This window comes from Osmerus mordax, chromosome 9 (assembly GCF_038355195.1).
Source record: "Osmerus mordax isolate fOsmMor3 chromosome 9, fOsmMor3.pri, whole genome shotgun sequence".
Lineage (NCBI taxonomy): Eukaryota > Metazoa > Chordata > Actinopteri > Osmeriformes > Osmeridae > Osmerus > Osmerus mordax.
In genome coordinates, this window is record NC_090058.1 from 9,184,418 (window position 1) to 9,202,066 (window position 17,649).

At 42.9% G+C, this 17,649-nt stretch overlaps 1 protein-coding gene across 1 annotated transcript; it reads right to left on the minus strand.

The window, feature by feature from the left end:
- Window positions 1–16,199: 16,199 nt before the first annotated feature.
- Window positions 16,200–17,024, minus strand: LOC136949096 (coiled-coil domain-containing protein 85C-A-like). Its single transcript, XM_067243303.1, has one exon. It carries the CDS (start codon window positions 16,959–16,961, stop codon window positions 16,200–16,202), a length of 762 nt encoding a protein of 253 aa, XP_067099404.1. The 5' UTR covers window positions 16,962–17,024.
- Between the last annotated feature and the right edge of the window lie 625 nt (window positions 17,025–17,649).

The window sequence follows — 17,649 nt, forward strand, 5'->3', positions numbered from 1 at the left end:
GTTCACCACCTGGCTGACCACATTTCATCCTATGCTTCATTGTGAGAGGTGTTTAACCATAGAATTTGCACCATTGATGGAGTCTTTTATGATGCCAATGACGTCTCCAGCTTTCAAATAAGACTAGTTGGTTCTTTTCAGGGGCATTTGTGTGCATTTTGAGTAAAGTACAGTTTGCTTCAATTGCTTTTATGCTGAGAGGAAACTTTTTCTATTCAGGCCATTTGAAGTACTAAGTGTCTAACATGTATTGTTTTAATTTCTTACAGCTGTATAATCTCTGGATATTGCATCATTTATCTCAGTAAGCCTATTCTCTCTCTCTCCCCTCTCTCTGGACACAGACACAGACACACACAGAAACCAAATCCATGTGTTTTAGCCCTAATCTCCACAATTGCCGTGAGAATAATTCAAGTTCAAGTCTTTTATTGTCAGATGCACAGAACAACACAGGGTCAGACGGGGGGCACCTGAAATTATTTGGACAAGACAACGCAAAGCAACCTGGCATAAACATATAAGTACTCAGAACATAGGTTACACCAATTGATAAGCTAACATATAATGTAATAAACCTCCTAAATATACAAAATAATAAACAATGGAGTACACTTAACCTAGAATACACATAGTATCCTATACTAACCTTATAACCTATACTAACCTAGAGACAAGTAGGGTGCAATTTGTGCAATATTGCTGATTGTGCAACCAGTAGCTGAAGTGACAGTGTGTAAAGTGACTAGTGTGGAGTGTCGACAGTGTATCCATGTCCATATGAATGTTCTTTCAGAAGCCTGATGACCCTTGAGGTAATAGCAGAGCTCTCGTCAGTGCAGCCATACTGCAGGCGCACCAGAAAAAGAATAGAATCGCATCCAGGATTTCCCCGTGCATTGACACAGAACGGTGCAGTTTAAATGTGATCCCATTCAAGCCCCCCAAGGCTTGTACATCATTGGACACAGTATCTCGCAGAGAGAAGTCCCTCTGCAGTCTCACTCAATACCCCTGGCGATAAATTCATCCCCTCATCTTTTGGCTGCAGGCCATGATGTAATCACTTCAGAGAATAGTAGGTTAGCACAGCATCTTACAGTGTTGCCCAACCTCACTGAAACTATTAAAACACTTTACAATCACTATTCTGAGCAGTTGACAAAATGCTGTTTAATCATGATAAAAAGCACAATTGTGGTATTTGTTTGATGCTAGAAAAAGAACAATGAAGGCAAACAAAATGTTACAGTGAAGGTATGTGGCCCATAAGCAACACACTACCAGACTCTGGACTGTATTGTATTGTGTATCAATAAAAAAGTTCAATTCTTCAATCTTGCACGCCCAGCTTGAACAAACACTTGTATCTGTTCAAAGTTCAAGGCCAGCTCCGGGCTTCAGTACAGGTACAGAACCCTCCCCCTCACCCCACAGACCGCAGCACTCTGAGGAGGGCTATATGAGAAGGAAGGGCCATGTACCAGGAAAGGGGGGAAGTACCTTTGTGCCCCCTGCTTGGATTTGATTACATTCTCCACTACCTCCACTGACGACTCCTCCCTACAATTCCTGTGTGTGTATATGTGTGTGTATATGTGTGTGTGTGTGTCTGTGTGAGAGAGAGCGTGAGTAGTGGTAAGAGTGAAGGGTCATGAAGGTGGCGCCTTGTTGTACAGCCTAACCACACGTTGTGTTGCCATTTGAGCAACATACTGTAGCACCAGGTGGTTTAAAGCTGCAAACGTCCTTTTCCATGGCCGTTGGCGCTGTTAAAACCAGCTCTACTTCTTCCTGAAATACCATCACACCGTAATCCATGCGAGCGTATATAATCCATGCGATATATAATCTAACGTGAGTGACAGGGCTACATTCTAGGCGTTCTTCCCGTCATTCAACAAAGCTAGACAAACAGAGTCTGCTGGGTGGCTGGGCGTGCCGGGCTGACACATGGAGGACTTGGCTTGATTCATAAATAAAACACATGAATAAGACAAGCAATGGAAGGCAGCTCAGAGTGGGACCAGGAGAGACGTGGTGAGGGGAGATAGACTGCATACCAAACCATTGATAAGGAGGTCTCCCTAGCAACAAGCTCTGACTGTTTGACTTGAGGGTCTGTCTGTTCTCTTGAATTCACGCTTCTCTTCACGGCTGTATGACACTTTAGGTTCTTCTGTCCTGTAGACTGATTCAGGGTGAACGTATGGGTTTTAAGGAGTGTATGTGTGAAAAAATGACAAGCCGTGAACTAGAGAATAAGTGCGTATGTGTGCCGATGAGTTTGTGAGTGAATGTGCATGTGTTTACACAGCCACAGGCTTAAATGAACTACACCTAGCACACCTTCTCAGACACACAAACAGGGGAAGCAGGGAAGAAAAGGAGGAAATATATCTGACAGAACCTTGACTCTAGGCCTACAATATGCTTGAAGATGAGATCTAATGGCACACATCAGACCCCAGACCAGTGCACACTCAAAGACTCTTTCAGATGGAAAAGTAGCGTTGAAAAGAATGTTAAGCCATTGTAAAATGATTTAATCTCTGTGGCAACTGGCAAGTGTAAGGTTTGCATGCAAATTCTAACCGATTGCTCAATTACACTAAAGCTGACCTAAAATTACTTGGAAAAGAAAACATTTCCACGTCAGAAAGAAATGTGCTGCAATTTCACTTCTATCAGAGAAAATGATTACCATAATGCTAATGCAAAATTGCATGGTAAGCTTGTGGTTGGAAAAGCAATGTAACGTAGCATTTATGAAAATTCATCCATTTAGCATTGTAGCAAAAGCTAACATTTCACACTGCAAACTGAATTATTAGTCTTAGACGGAAAACTTTTCGCCAAATGTCAAACATTTTATAAAGCACTTTTCACTGAATATTTCAGTTTGCCTTTCAATGTTGGAATTACAGGTGAGTGAGATTCTGACCCATTTCTATCATAAGGCATCTGTTAAAGCCTCAGACGGTCCTCATCGTCAGCCCTGGCTCATGTTCTGCAGCTACATTGACATCTACAATTTCAGTTTTCAGGATGACTGTCTTGCCATATTCAATAGAATCGGACCCTGAGAGCACAGCAGGCTCCAATCTCTCAGGGAGTCATGAAGATGTGCATAATATGTGTGTTGGCTTCCAGGTGTCTGCAAAAGTGCAAAAGTAGGTGTGCCCTTTTGCTGATTCCAAAAAGAGGGTATCTGTGTGTGTGTGCGTGTGTGTGATAGAGAGTGTGTGTGAGAGAGAGAGTGTGTGAGAGAGAGAGTGTGAGAGAGAGAGAGAGAGAGAGAGAGAGAGAGAGAGAGAGAGAGAGAGAGAGAGAGAGAGAGAGAGAGAGAGAGAGAGAGAGAGAGAGAGAGAGAGAGACAGACAGACAGACAGACACAGACACAGAGAAAGAGATAAACAGTAACAGTAGACGTGGGAAAAAGTGGATGCACTGGAATGACAATGAGTGACGTAATACACACTAGAAAAGGAGGTTCTAACATCTGAATATGAATGACCTGTACACAATAGATACATACGAGTGGTATGATGCATTGGATCATCTTATTGTTTCTCTGTTTTGTGTTTCTTTAAACAGGACTAGAATTATTTTGAGACAGCTTTTCACTACCCCCTTCCCGCCTCCCCCAGAAAACATTCATTCAGTTTGCTGTAACTTATAACCAACTTTAAAGTTAGTTGCACCTCTTTTATATGATTGAGCACAGAGTGAAAAAAATCAATAAACATTGAATAAACAGCAACTGGAAACTAGAAATTGTGACGCAACAATCAGTGGAAAATAATATCCTGTTTTGGCCATGGAAGTGTTTTGGAATGGTTGGTCATTATAGTCTTCTCCTGCCCCTGCTATGTCCTGGACATACTTCAAACAGACCTCTCAGCTGTGCTCACAAATCTGATAATCATTTGGCCTCCAGATTGCATTTCCAGATTATCTCAATTAAAATTAAGCCCTGAGAGTGGAACACAGGGATATTTTCATCCGTTAATGAGGACACTATTTTGGGATAGTGGCATAACATTTGAAGTCGGGGAACTTTTGATAAGTTGTGAGGGTCACATTCAATTCAAACATGTAAGCAGCTTTTCCAGATAAGCACAGAAAATACACCCTTATGTGACCCTGTCACTCTAACCTATTAACTCTTATCTGTTGAGACACTTACAACCCCATACTCATTTCCTTGACAACACTCTACATCTATAAAAGTTTCACAGCTGGCTGCCATAACCCTAAATGCATTAGGCTGGTGCAGTCCCCGGCTATTCTGACAGGCCTGACATTTGACCTGGCCTAACTATGTAGCCAACCCTGCTGGTTCCCTTGTCTTATCTGTGACTAGCCAGGCAAGAGAGGTGAGCCTCAAAGGTTAGCCTGTTGAGCTCAAATAGTTCCTGAGTGGAGATAAATGCAGCCAAGTAAAATGAGTTCCTTACTGGGAGAGAACAGGAGCAGGGGAAAGAGTTGTGTTATGAGTAGGAACAATAAAGATGTAAAAGACAACGCATGAGAGTTGGGAGTAGTAGAAATAAACTATTTGCGTGTGTTTGTCAGTAAGCCCATGTCTGGAACATGAAAATAGCTTGACGAGAATGCCACAATTGGGGAAACATTTAGATAAATTTGACTTAGCCTAGGCTACTAGTGCAGTGCCCAATGGCGACAAAAACTAATGCAGTGAGACTCCATCTTGTTTATGGTTGTCAGATGTTTTATTGTACATAAATACTTGTTCCCAGGAGCATCTTCATGCTCCCCCCCCCCCAAAGCTGTAAACCTAGGGGAAACACTGTACAGCAGAAACAAGTGTGTGTATGTGTGTGAGTGTTCAGTCCCGGTCTAGTTAGCCCATGGCTGAGATCTCGTTTGAGGGGCTGACGCGATGCACCCATTCTCCCATTCACCGTGGTAGGCCTTTGAAGAGCCTGCTCCACCATTGTCTGCAAAACAATACTGTCGGACAGATGGCCAGGGCAGACACACACACACACACTCGCTATGACCCCCCTCCAGTCCGAGCACCAGACAGTGGCAGGGGTACAGCTTGACCCCCTCACCCTCTTTAACAACCCCCTCCACCCCCCACCCAACCCCACCCCACCCACCACTCACACCACACACATACACCCTGCTGGTTTCTGTCTGAGGTTGGATAAGAGTTCATGACTTCTGGAGATGAGCAGAATCAGAGACTCGTACTTATTTCAATGTTGGTGATAGTTTGACTATGATAACTGAGAAAGAAAGAGAGAGAGACCCTAACAGATAGTGCCTGAGGGATTAATAGATTTAAAACAAGAAGCCAACTTGCCCAACTCTGCCCCCCCCCCCCCCCCCCCCCGGAATATGACACAGGAGCCAAAGGGGCTTAGTAATGTAGTTAGTTTGCTCTATGTTTGAGATAATGGAATAACAAACCCCTTTTCCTGTACCGCCCTGCTCTTGTTGTTGACCCAGCATCAAAGTATTTACCCATGAAATATGTGTCACTACACAAGCACACAATAAAGGTCAAGATTAAGATTTCAGACAGCCTGAATTTTCTCCTACTGAACACCCCATAAACTGTGTTTCCCCAGTAAGTCCCCAAAACTTGTACTCCCCAGAACAACTGTTCAAGGAACTAGAAGGCTCCTTCCCCATCGTCAGACACATTTTCAAGGACGTTTCTCCAATTAGCCATCTGACATATGCACCATATAGTATTCCAGTTAGTTGATAGTTTGGAAGTGGCAATGAAAGACCCATTCTAAACGAAAGATAACAATTATTTTAAAACCTATTGAATTGTGTTTGTCAGACATAATCTTTTTGAGATGACTCAGCCTGGTTACACAACATATTTCTAATGCAGGTCTGCTCTTCCATGTAACTAGTGTCTAGGCCTGTCTAGTCATACATTATGAATGTGTGTTTGTGTATGTGTGTGCAGACAAGCGTGTGTGGTGAGAGAGAGAGAGAGAGAGAGAGAGAGAGAGAGAGAGAGAGAGAGAGAGAGAGAGAGCGACAGACAAGAGCAGAAGAGATGGAGCATGTGTGAGTGTATGTCACAGTGTCCTATCCAATGGGCTGTGTCTGTCTGGCTAGCACTGCCTCCAACCTTGTGTAACCTTTGTGATGCTAGGTCATTGAGTTTGTATCTAACCTGCCGCTGCCTCATCTTGTACTCATCAGCTACAGCCTGGCCTTCCTCTCATCACTATGTACTCCTTAATAAAATTCAACTCAGTCACCAACTCCTTATTTGACCCCTCAATCTCTGTCGACCCCAGCCTCTCTCTTCTCTTCTTCCCCCTCTTTCCCTGTACTGTCTTTTAGGATCAATCAACCGCTTCATAATCGGCTGTTGCTATGGCATTCCACGCCACCTCCTCCTGGCCACGAGAGCCCAGCCAATCCCTGGTCCCCACTCCCCTTTGACCCCCTTTTTCTCTCCAATGAGGTCATTCGCTCAACATGGGCAGGGAGTGAGGAGAGGGGAAAGAGAGGGAGTGGGGAAAGACAGTTTGGGGGTTGTTAGAAAAGAGAGAGGTGGTTGAATGATGGGATGGATGAAAAGAAAGAGGAAGTGGTCAAAGGTGAAGGACTTATATTTAGGACGAGTCATGAAATGCAGGAAGAAAAGGGGAAATGGAAAGAGAGCTGGAAACTGTAACAGCAAGTAGCATCGAAAACTGCATGACTGGATATTTAATTCAGTCTAAGCAGCGAAAATGAAACTGGCAAAAAAACACGTCAGATTACTTTTCTGAATCCACGATGTTTCTGCCATGATTAACGTTACAGCTGTTTCATGCAAAAACATGTTCAGGCTCTGACACTTGGGAATACACTGTTACTGTCGAAGTGCGACAGGGTTGTCATATTGTTACTATTTTCTGGGCGTGTCCAACACTGATTCCCAGTCAGCTGCACTTCCCCTTTTGTTTGTCCTGGAATGTGGGAGATCCTGACCAGGCACCTTTTTTGAATATACACAGCAGAGGGAATCCTTATGCGAGTCCTACTTCACCACTGCCAACACACTGCTTTCTGAGCTAACGCTAAACTGAGATCGAATAAAATTAAGATAAATTAGGTGAAGCTTATATCCATATGCAATAAATGACTTTTTGAAGTTCAAATCCTTCTAACTAATCTATAATTTTACAAAATTTGTGTAAGGTAAGTGTGATACACAGAAACCATCGTTCAAAGCTAGCGTTGCAACAGTAACTGTTGCCAAATTAGCCTGAAGTCAGATAGCTCCCTAGAGTCTGGGAAAGTAATCTGCCTACTGCAGTCATTTTTTGTCATTGGCTTTCAAATGATATCAATCTTTTACAATACACTTATGGCTCTATCCCCCACTGTGGTGAAGATGAAAATGTGCCAATGTGCAATATAACTCAGATTGACAGCTCTAGAAATATTATGAGTGTTGATATTGATGTCATTAAATAAATATGATATATTCTGACAAAAAATAAATAGATCCACGATGGAGAAATTTGTCCAAATGTAATTTGGTAAATGAATATTTCCCACCATGAAAAACGATCGGATTTGACCCTCTGGCCTACGTTAACATTGAAAACTAAGGGTACATTCTGTCAGATAATGTATATTGGATTGGCTACATCTGTAGTGTTCATGTCGCTGAAAGCTATGAGGTATTCTATGTTCTGCTACTATGTCGTTTATCTGGCCACTACCCAGACGATAAAATAATCTAAATTGCTGACCATACAACCTGTCAGTGTTTAAGCTTCAAGTGGTGTATGCTAAATTTCCTCATCTTAGTGTCTCATCTTTGTAAGTGTCTGGAAGATGCTAACTCAAGCGAAAATACCTCAATAATCTGCAACCAGAGACTCCCCGTTGGCCCTGACCAGATGTCCAGCTGTCCAAGTGGGTGTGTGTGTTTCTAAGGGCCTCCATAGACAGATTTAATTACCAGCCCAACGTTTGGTGGAGCTATGAAGTGGCCAGCGGAATGATGATCACCCACGTTAACTAGAGAATGGATTAGGGTTTAAAAAGAGTAGCATACAGTACTGCACACACACACACACACACACACACACATGCATATAGACTAAAACTCCAGACACAGACACACTATAAAAGACACATTAAATAATTGCGCAGAAACACTACAGCCTGCCTCTTTATACCTCTCATACGATCAAACCTTTACTTCACCAGGCTTTCATTGTCTCACACACAACATGGTCTTCCCATGCTGCGTAATTATCATAACAACACCAAGCTCTCTCTCCCATGCATGCAGTAAATCTGTCCAGACAGGTTGAGCACTTACATACAAGCAGTAGCACTGATAAAGACACTTACTCTTGCACACAATGAAACACACACACACACATATAAACACAAACAATGCCCCAAACATATAATGGAGCTCTGTCTCTCTTCCTCCGGTTCCCATAAACACTATACAAACTATCAAGAAAACACAGATAAGGCCAAGAGGCACTCTGTTCACGTAAGGAGAGGAGAAGAATCTGAAGGGAGACCTGAATCTATTCATCCCGTCATTCACTGAGACAGGAAGCCAAAGTTCTCCCTCAACAAACATAGTCGGTATCCTGGATGTTAACCAATTAGTGGCTTTGTCTGCAGCTATGTGCAATGCCCATTGAAGCCCCTTTGAGATCTTTCAGAGACTTAAATGACCTCTGATTGGATTGGACAACCAGAAAACCAGCTTATGATCGGAGAGAAGGAAATAATTGACATATGTAATTTGTCCTTGAAGAAAACGCTTATGAGCTCCCTTGCGTCTGTGTTTTCACTTCTCTGTTCCCTAGAGAACTCTTAGTGGCTAGTCCGAGAGCTAGTCATGGTCCAGGCTAATTACAGGCCCCTTTGGGAGACAACATCAGCAAAACTGTTTTAGAGGGAGTGAAAACAACTGAGAGAGATTAGTATCCTATTCATGAGTCAACAGCAAGCAGCAGGGAGGAAGAGGAGACAGAACCTCAGAGTCAGCAGAATGACATAACAATTCCTGCTCTCCAACCGGTGTACTTAAACATATCATTTATTCTTAATGTGAAACTGACTGTTCAGTGAAATGACAGGTTCATTTCTTTACTTTCCTATGGGATCTCATCTCCAGCATTGATCCTATCAGTAGCCAATGTCGGATTTAATTCCCTGCTACATTCAGCATCACATACAGCATCTGTGACACACAAATGTCTGCAAGCACAGAACACCTATAGAGAATCTACAATGTTAAAATATCTTGTTAAGTTATTTGAACAAATAAGAAAACATCTGTTTTTTGAGTTGGTCCACAATGTCCTATTTATGTTTGACAGATGAATGCCTTCATGTCTGTGGTTCCCCCCCTCCGATACAGGGACTGGGTTTGACCTGTTTGTCTGACCGGGCAAGTTGTGGGCGCATAAATATTCGGTTTGTTCCACTTTCTCATTGAGGCGTGGAGATTAGGCCGTCACACCAGATAGATAGTCCCCCCCCCCGAAGATGAATGTGCAGCTCTATGACACCCCTGATCTCATGGGATCCTTGGAGGAATCGAAACACAGCCCGGAATGCACAATTGGCGGAATTTTCGATACTGGGGCTTAACTGAGCTTTGCATGTATTGCGCATAGAAAGCAATGGAACATTTGCTGGACACATTTTTGTCGTACTGTTGGTGTGCGGGAAGAGATGCTGTTTCTGTGTCTGACCCTCATGCTGGGCACTTTATAAAAATGGGATCATTAGCTGGACAGGCAGGAAACCAGTCCTTTTGTACCGAGCTACCTGCTGGGAGCCTCTGGAGACCCCGTAGACCTGACAAAATGGCCCCTAAAATGGCAATCTGACTCTGTGGGAAGAGAATTCCGAAACCTAATCTCTCTGTTGAAACAGAACCTGAATGACCCCGATCAGAGTCGGAGGGTTATCCTGGTCCCTAGCTGACCGTCTGGGGGGCCAGGGTCACTTCAGGAAGGACGCAAAGCTCTTTTCCTGCTTAGTAATGGGAATATGGCCCATGATGTTTATTTTTTGTGGAGTAAAGTCTGGCTTTACTTAGTTCCTTGTGGAATGACATTTGGGAAATATGACTGTCGTAAAACAATGGGACACACCCTACAGGAGGAAAGCACCAGTCCCTGTCATAAACACACAGACAGACTCACAAAAACAGACAGACAGACAGGCAGGCAGGCAGGCAGGCAGAAACAAACATGCTTCAAAGGAAGGTCGCAGCTGGTGAAGCAATTTTGGCATTGGGATGGGTAGGTAGAGTGACAGATTTTAATGTTATGACTTTGTCTGAGTACGTATTGGCTTTCTCATCATGGTTAAGCACTGTGGATTAAAACTGATTTATGAAGCTAAGTGGTTTGGGTATTCTAAGTGGGTCTCACGGTAACAAACCACCTACATATCTAATAACTCAATTAAACACAAAGAATAGACAGTATAACTGCATAGCCTATTTTATTTTAAAGTTTGAATGTCAGTAAAGCAAACCAACAAATGGAAATACAGTTGTGAATACTCACAGTGCATGTGTGCACACACACACACACGTTTAATTTACTGGTACTTTTGTTCAAGGATACAACCTGTGTCAGAGATAAGCCCTACCCAGTTATACATCAGAACTGGGAAGGGTGTGTGTGTTAGTGTGTGTGGGAGTATCCAAAGAGAGCCTCCTTAATCTCCTCCCAACATATGTTCGGTAAAAGAGAACCTCACCTTATGCCATAGAGTTAGGGAAAAAGATATATAAAATACCCTGGTTTAATCAGCCTCACTATGTTCAAGCTGGAGAGATGACCTTACTCAACATGTTTTGGCTGAAATATGGGGTTTGTATCCTCTAGTCTCAGTGTAAATGTGAGTTATAAGTAGGCCTAGGTGCTAGCTTACACATGTTTCATATAAATCCCATGATTGTGTTTATTTGAAACTTGCCAGAGCCATATGGTGTCATGTTTCACCAGAGAACACTGGAACACTGGAACAGGCATCATGTAATATGGGTAAAATCAAGTCATACTTTCCACTCGTGATGTTTGAATAGCTGGTCTATATTGAAAGTTCAACATATCCTTTCATTCCATTTCATCTGATTTTGATCTAATTTAAGCAAGAAAAAGAAGAAGAATTAGAGTGTAAAGAATTTGTATAGTTAAAAAATGTCAACGGAACATCCATAGCCTTATTCATTAACTGTTTAAAAATATATATATTTAAGTTCACACACACTTCTGACAACTGTAAACCAGTGTTGTGTGCAAAGGATGTGACAAGATTTGATATTTTGACATTTTAGGCGGCGAGCGCTCAGGTGTGGTACTTCAAACTGTCACATACCAGGACAGACTGACTGAGTTCAGGGATTCAGGGAATGTCAGCTATGCAAACACGAACATACCGGTGGATTCAAATTCAAACTCTGCACCATCTGACACAAGTAACTGTTATCTCAGGCCTAGAGCATGTGTGTGACACAAGACACAATATCCAATTGGTTTTCAGCCACAGACTCCAAAGTTTTAACAATAGAAATGCAATTACATTACCATGTTTTGGTTTATTCTATAGTATATCATAATTATATGGTAATTACAGAACTGTGCACTTCTGATCCTTGATCTTCTACTATACTTTCTACAGTACAATATGCACCACAATATTGCATGTTGCTTTGATAAAAGCTAAATGAATAAAACATAATATAATGTCATTCAGATCATGGGCTTGCTATTAAATGTGGAAATAGGCGATGTATCTATTTGACAGCATCATTCTGCATGGCTTCTCTGTTGATACTGTTAGCAGTTTGTTGTGAATGGCCTCAGTTTAGCCTCTGAGGATTCTCCGCTGGCTAGCCTCATGCTGTCCCCCGCCCCCGGGATGCAGAGTAGTAACCTGACTCAGAAAGCCAGAGGAGATCCAACATGCAAACAACAACATGCAAAGATCCAATTAGGAGACCAGTGCAGGTTCCTGAGCCCAAGCATGACTGTCCCACTTCATTCTGAATCAACAGGGTTGATTAGGGTTTAGGGTGGTTAGTGGCATGTGTTGTGGGTGTATCATGGGTATACTGAAAGGGGACTACCACACCCTTGCACACACACACACACACACACACACAAAGCCATACACGTAGCTATACATACAGTCTGTCAAAGCCAAGCCCCTTTCAGACCTTTTGTCCTCCGGTGCGCTCTCATTCCCCCTCACTCACTCTCCGCAGGAATCACACTGTGGGAACCAAAACGGATGGAGGAGAGGGGAGAAAGTGCATGGGGGATGGGGGATCAAGTTAGAACAAGTATGGGAAAAAGAGAGTGAAATAGAGGTTGAGAGATACGGTGTAGTGTCAGAGAGAGTGTGCGAGATAAAAAGGGGAGAGTGTTGAGTGTGATAGTGTAGAAAGGAAGCAAGCAGGGGGGGAGAGTAAATGAGTGAGTGAAGGAAAGAGAGACTCCATTGATAAAACGTTTGGGGAGGGGGGTTGGGGGGCAGCTGGGAAGCAGGACACAAGGACTGGAGAAACACACAGGGAACAAAAGGGTTCCAGAGAAGGCCAACTCCAAAACCCATGAAGAACACTGGCTGATCAAACACTGTCATCAGCCTTCCACCAAGAGGAAAGCTAGCCTTGCTAGGCTAACACATCTAAATGTGAAAGGCTATGGTAGCAAAGAAAACATTTTACAAATACTTTGCAGCTGGTCATTTGGTCATTTTACTCTATTTTGCAGGATAAAAATTCAGGTTGCAATTTATTCCATGACTCATTTATATGGTCACAAATTATTTAAACTGCTTAATAATGCATAAAAGTTGATATATGTGTTAATTCTGCAGACATATTACTCAAAGCAAATTTATTACATGAGATTTAATACAACATTATACAGCCTCATCATTATGACCACTGCCTGGCCGGTTGCCAAAGTCAACAATCCCCCTCAATCCCCCTTCTCTTTAAACAAGATACGAGCTATCACTGCAGAGTAAACTATCTAATTGCTTAGAAGTGGTGTGAAGTGCTCCAGGAAGGAGGAAAAATATAGTTACTAGTTGCTTGCTAACACCCCTTTCTGACTAAACAATTTAATAAAAAAATAAAAAAAAATACATTCACTGGATCTCTTTACAAAAAAATAGACTCCTAAAGAAGAATTAAAACAATCCTAAAGATAAAATATAAAGTGTAACACCCCAGGAAAACTTTATATGTCTTACTCAGTCACATGATCCACTCTATCTGCTCTCTCTTTCTTCCTCTCTCTATTCTCTCTTTTTCTCGCACACGGAAGCCATCTTTTAGAATAGAACAGGGTGTACAGTATATCACACATGGAGAACAGTGACAGAAGACCCAACCTCTCCTTCTGGGGTGCTGAAATTAATCCAGGAAATTTACAATTGCATCAATCTCAACAAGTGGGCTCTTGCACGTAAATAAGAAGGGGTAAAGTGCACCCCTGACAAACACCTTGCATATACTGTTTACCCCCTGCATAGTAAATTTAAACCCTGGGTAAGAGTGTCAGCCACACAGTGACACCTCATTCCACCAGTACGATTGGTTGATTTAATAAACCTGAGAGCAGAGGTAACCAATAAACAGGCCATAACTCTTAACTCTGTGACAGGCCTCTCCCACCGTGTCCTTTGAATCTCTGAGGACAATTATGAAACACCGGTGTTAATAAAAGAGTGTGATTAAGACGAAGATGGAGTAGAAGATTGAGCATTTAAGTCTGTCAATTCTTCTCACAAAGTGTGTGTGAGATTAACCCTTAAAAACACAGATCCTCTTGAAAAAGGGTTGGAAAAGCATTATAATAATAATGAGTAACTGGCAAAAAAAAACAATGATGAAACAAAAGTGGAACATGGCAGGTAAAGTAGACCTTTAGCTACCTATAAAACCATAACAAAACACATTTGAACTCTCGGACAAAACATTGAAGCACAAAATTGCTACAAAAAGTGGGCCAAATTAGTATGCACACAAAAATGCACAATCAATACTGTTTGCCCTGCAGTGTATTAACCCCCAATCACAGGCTGTGGAAGGTCTAAACAATGTGCTTTGTACCCGGGACCACCAACCAGTCAGCTATCTGACATTGCACATTTCACACATTGATTGGCCTCAGCTGTACGGACAAAAGAGGCACACATTATAGACCACCGTTACAGGATTGTCCTGCACTGTTTAGAAAATGGATATACTGTAACTGACAGTGTTTCATCCAGCTTTCTTTCTGTGGTGTTACTCAACTAGCTTTATCAGTTTTTGAGACCTCGTCTGAGGGAGAAGGGCCCTGGTCGTTTTGTGGAGAAAGGGGGAATAGTAAGTGATTTATGGGAATAAAAGACTTTCCTAAGAAGGTAGTAAACTGGCTGACTAACTCTCATTTAAGCAGGCCACAAAACCATGCTGAGTCTGAAAGTTCTGTCCTGTGAACAAGCACTACAGGCATGTCACTGTTATCCTATCAAGTTTGACTTGAACTTTCCTAAAACAACTGCACAAGTTCTGTCTATACAACGTCCAAACACTATCGCCCCGATTACAGATCTGGAATCAAAAATACAACCGCACGAAAGATCGGGCCAAACAATGAACAACTGTAGCTTGTTGATGTCTTACAGCACGTCCGACAGAGAACCACACTCCTGTCTAGGTTACCTCATTCTGCGTTGTGATTGAGGTGACTTGCTGACACTACTTAGCATCCCGCTGGCACTGCGAGGGTGCTAAATCCTCATTAGGACTGACTTCACCAGCAACAAGCTGAGGTCATTAGAGCTGGGCCATCTGGTCAGGCAAGGCCGGGCGACAGTTGCCATCTTACACTGCCACCGTGTAAGCAAACACCATCCCGTCCTTAAGGACCGGACATATCAGCCAAGCAGATAAGTTGTTTCGCAACTCCAAGTGTGACGATAGAAAGGGGTGTTAGCTGCGATGTGATGCATAGATCTAAGAGAATGCTGCAGCCGCATCGAACCATGTGATATATAACAAGAAAGAGCCCTCAGGAGACCACACAGTGTATTTCCAGGTACCTATCCAACACCTAAAAGTTGATGAGAGTGTCTACACATGCACACACGCAGCTTCAGCCTTAGCGCCTGTGTGTCCAGCTACCCAGACGAGGAGTGCTGCTCTGTGCCGACATTTCACACCATGTTCTTAATGGTTTCTCAACACACCGCAGAACAAACAGTCCCTCGTGCCTGGCAAGCACACACTCCTACCTCTTTACCTTTGAGGCATGGTTTGTGTGTATGTGTACTACTCAACCCATTATATCTGACTATAGATTACCTCACTTTCCAAAAGTCAACAATGGAATATATAACTACAGTAAATATAAGACCTGAACTTATTTATGAGGGGCAAGTAAACTTGAAAGTATTCATGTTATTCAAATGGCACAAGCTCAACTTTACAGTAAAGAGTAGGACACCATCCTAAGAAGAAGGTTCCTCTCGCTCGTGTTGAATCCAAGGTCCATGTAATGCACACTGTCATATCCTCTCTTTGATGATGGTCATAAAGATAAGATGAGCTGGGTTTACAGAGTGTACCATTTTCTACCTAAACTGAAACTTTTGTAAACTTCATCCAGCTTTGAATGTCCACAATTTCATTAGGAATGTGTTTCTCAACATTTTGGTAAGTCCTGGAGACAATAGGCTATGATACATATTAAGGACGAGGTTGGTTGGAAAAGGCAATGGCTCTTTGGTCTAATATTAGATGTCAAGTATTTGGAGGTTCAATTGAATCTCAAATGTGATTGATATGTTATACATGGCTGCATACATGCATTTACCCCAAATCTCCCTCATCTTTCTCAATTAAGTGAATAAAGGCTTTCAGGTTATTTTTTTAAGTAGGCTGGGAGATGTCCTTATCTGACCCCTGGATCTGTCAGAGGTCAAAAGATCATAACCAGGACTTGTCTTAATCTAGCTTTGCAATCGAGCCATGATTAATTCTGGTGATGTCACTAAAAAGCCTTTGATGGAAGATATAGGGCTGACTGACATCTGTTAACCCAAGTAATGGATGTTGCAAGCCTACTGTAGATGGACTGAAATTCCGAATAAAGCCTGGCCTCTGATAACATCTTGTTTTATTCTTACACATGCTCTGTTCCAATTCAACAGAGACCTTCCAGTATCATGAACTCGTCACTGCCAGTTCCACAAAACTCACCGTTCAGTCCATTGGGGATGCTTCTGTGGAGATGAGTGCCTGAAAGGTCGTCCATCGACCTTCGAAGGGCTGCTATCTTGCTCTCGGCGGGTTTATGTATGTGGTTGTGGTGGTGGTCAGGGCTACCAGCGCTCCCGGCGCTCGACGTGCTACTCCCATCCCCAACGTCGCGCACAGTGGCCGAACCCCCGTTTAGGTTGGTCAGGCTGGACTGGCTGTCTATGGAGCTCCTTGAGCCGGCCCCGTTTCTCTCCTCGTCCAGCATAATAATGATTTCCTTTAGCTCCGTGTTTTCTCTAATAACCGAATCCTGGTTGATTTCAAGCTCCTTGAGCTTTTGCTGATACACCCCAACATCTTTCCACATGACGCTTGCAGTGTAGCGGCCAAAGCGCTGCCACTCCCGGGAAAGCTTCTTTCCTTTCTGTCGGTCATCGTCCAAGAAGCAGCACAGTTCCCGGAGCTCGTGGTTGTCGTCCTGCAGTTTCTGATTGACCTCTTTAAGGCTCCGAATCTCGTGGAGGTGGACCTGTAGTCTCCGGTTCACGTCTTTCATCATGTTCCCGTGTTCCACCATTAAATTCATTTTCTCGTTATCCGCTTTCCTCAGCCTTCTAACAAGCTCATCCTTGCTCAACCTTGAGAGCTCCTCGTCAGAGAGCTTGCTCAAATCATCCCGCGGTCCCTCAGAACAATTTTTGGCCATATTTCGTTATCCCACCGGTTGTTGGAGTAGCCTGTGTATTTAAATCGTCTAACCGAGGCACGACATTGAAGTTGATAGAAAAACCGAATCCATTGTCAATTCAATCTTAATACCAAGCTGAAAAACGTATCTAAATTCAGCACCGTGGAAGATGCTACAGCGAGCCGAGCAGGTGACCCAAATCGACAGGCACGCAGCTGACCTCCAGTTACTGTAGCCTAATAACAGGTATAAAACTGGAGACAAAAATGAAAAGAAAATCCGAGATTTGTTTTCGTTCAGGTTTTACGTAGGCCTACTTCACTTTTAAAAGTGTTATTAGTAGATACGGCGAACACGCTTTACACACCAGTGAAACACGGAGCACAACCCTCGGACCCTGGACTCACCGAGTGACGGAGGACGGATCTCCCTCCACTACCAGTCAAAGCCTGATCCTCAATAGGAGGTAGAGACGCAGCGCGAGCCCGTGATGTCAGCGCTTGCGCTCACATCCCAGGCAACATTCAAATCGGCAGGGAATCATTTCTCACACAAGAAAGACGTTGAGTAGGCTATATCCTACATAACCCATGGAATCTCTTTTGGTGCATATTTAACAGTCTGCCAAAATGTAGGCTAAAAGATAACAATTATTTTGCAAGATTGGTCAATATAGCCTGCCCCCTTTGTTTATAGCCTAAAATGA

Excerpts from the sequence above, each read along its gene's own strand:
- LOC136949096 (XM_067243303.1), bottom strand. The coding sequence starts at position 16,961 with ATGGCCAAAAATTGTTCTGAGGGACCGCGGGATGATTTGAGCAAGCTC.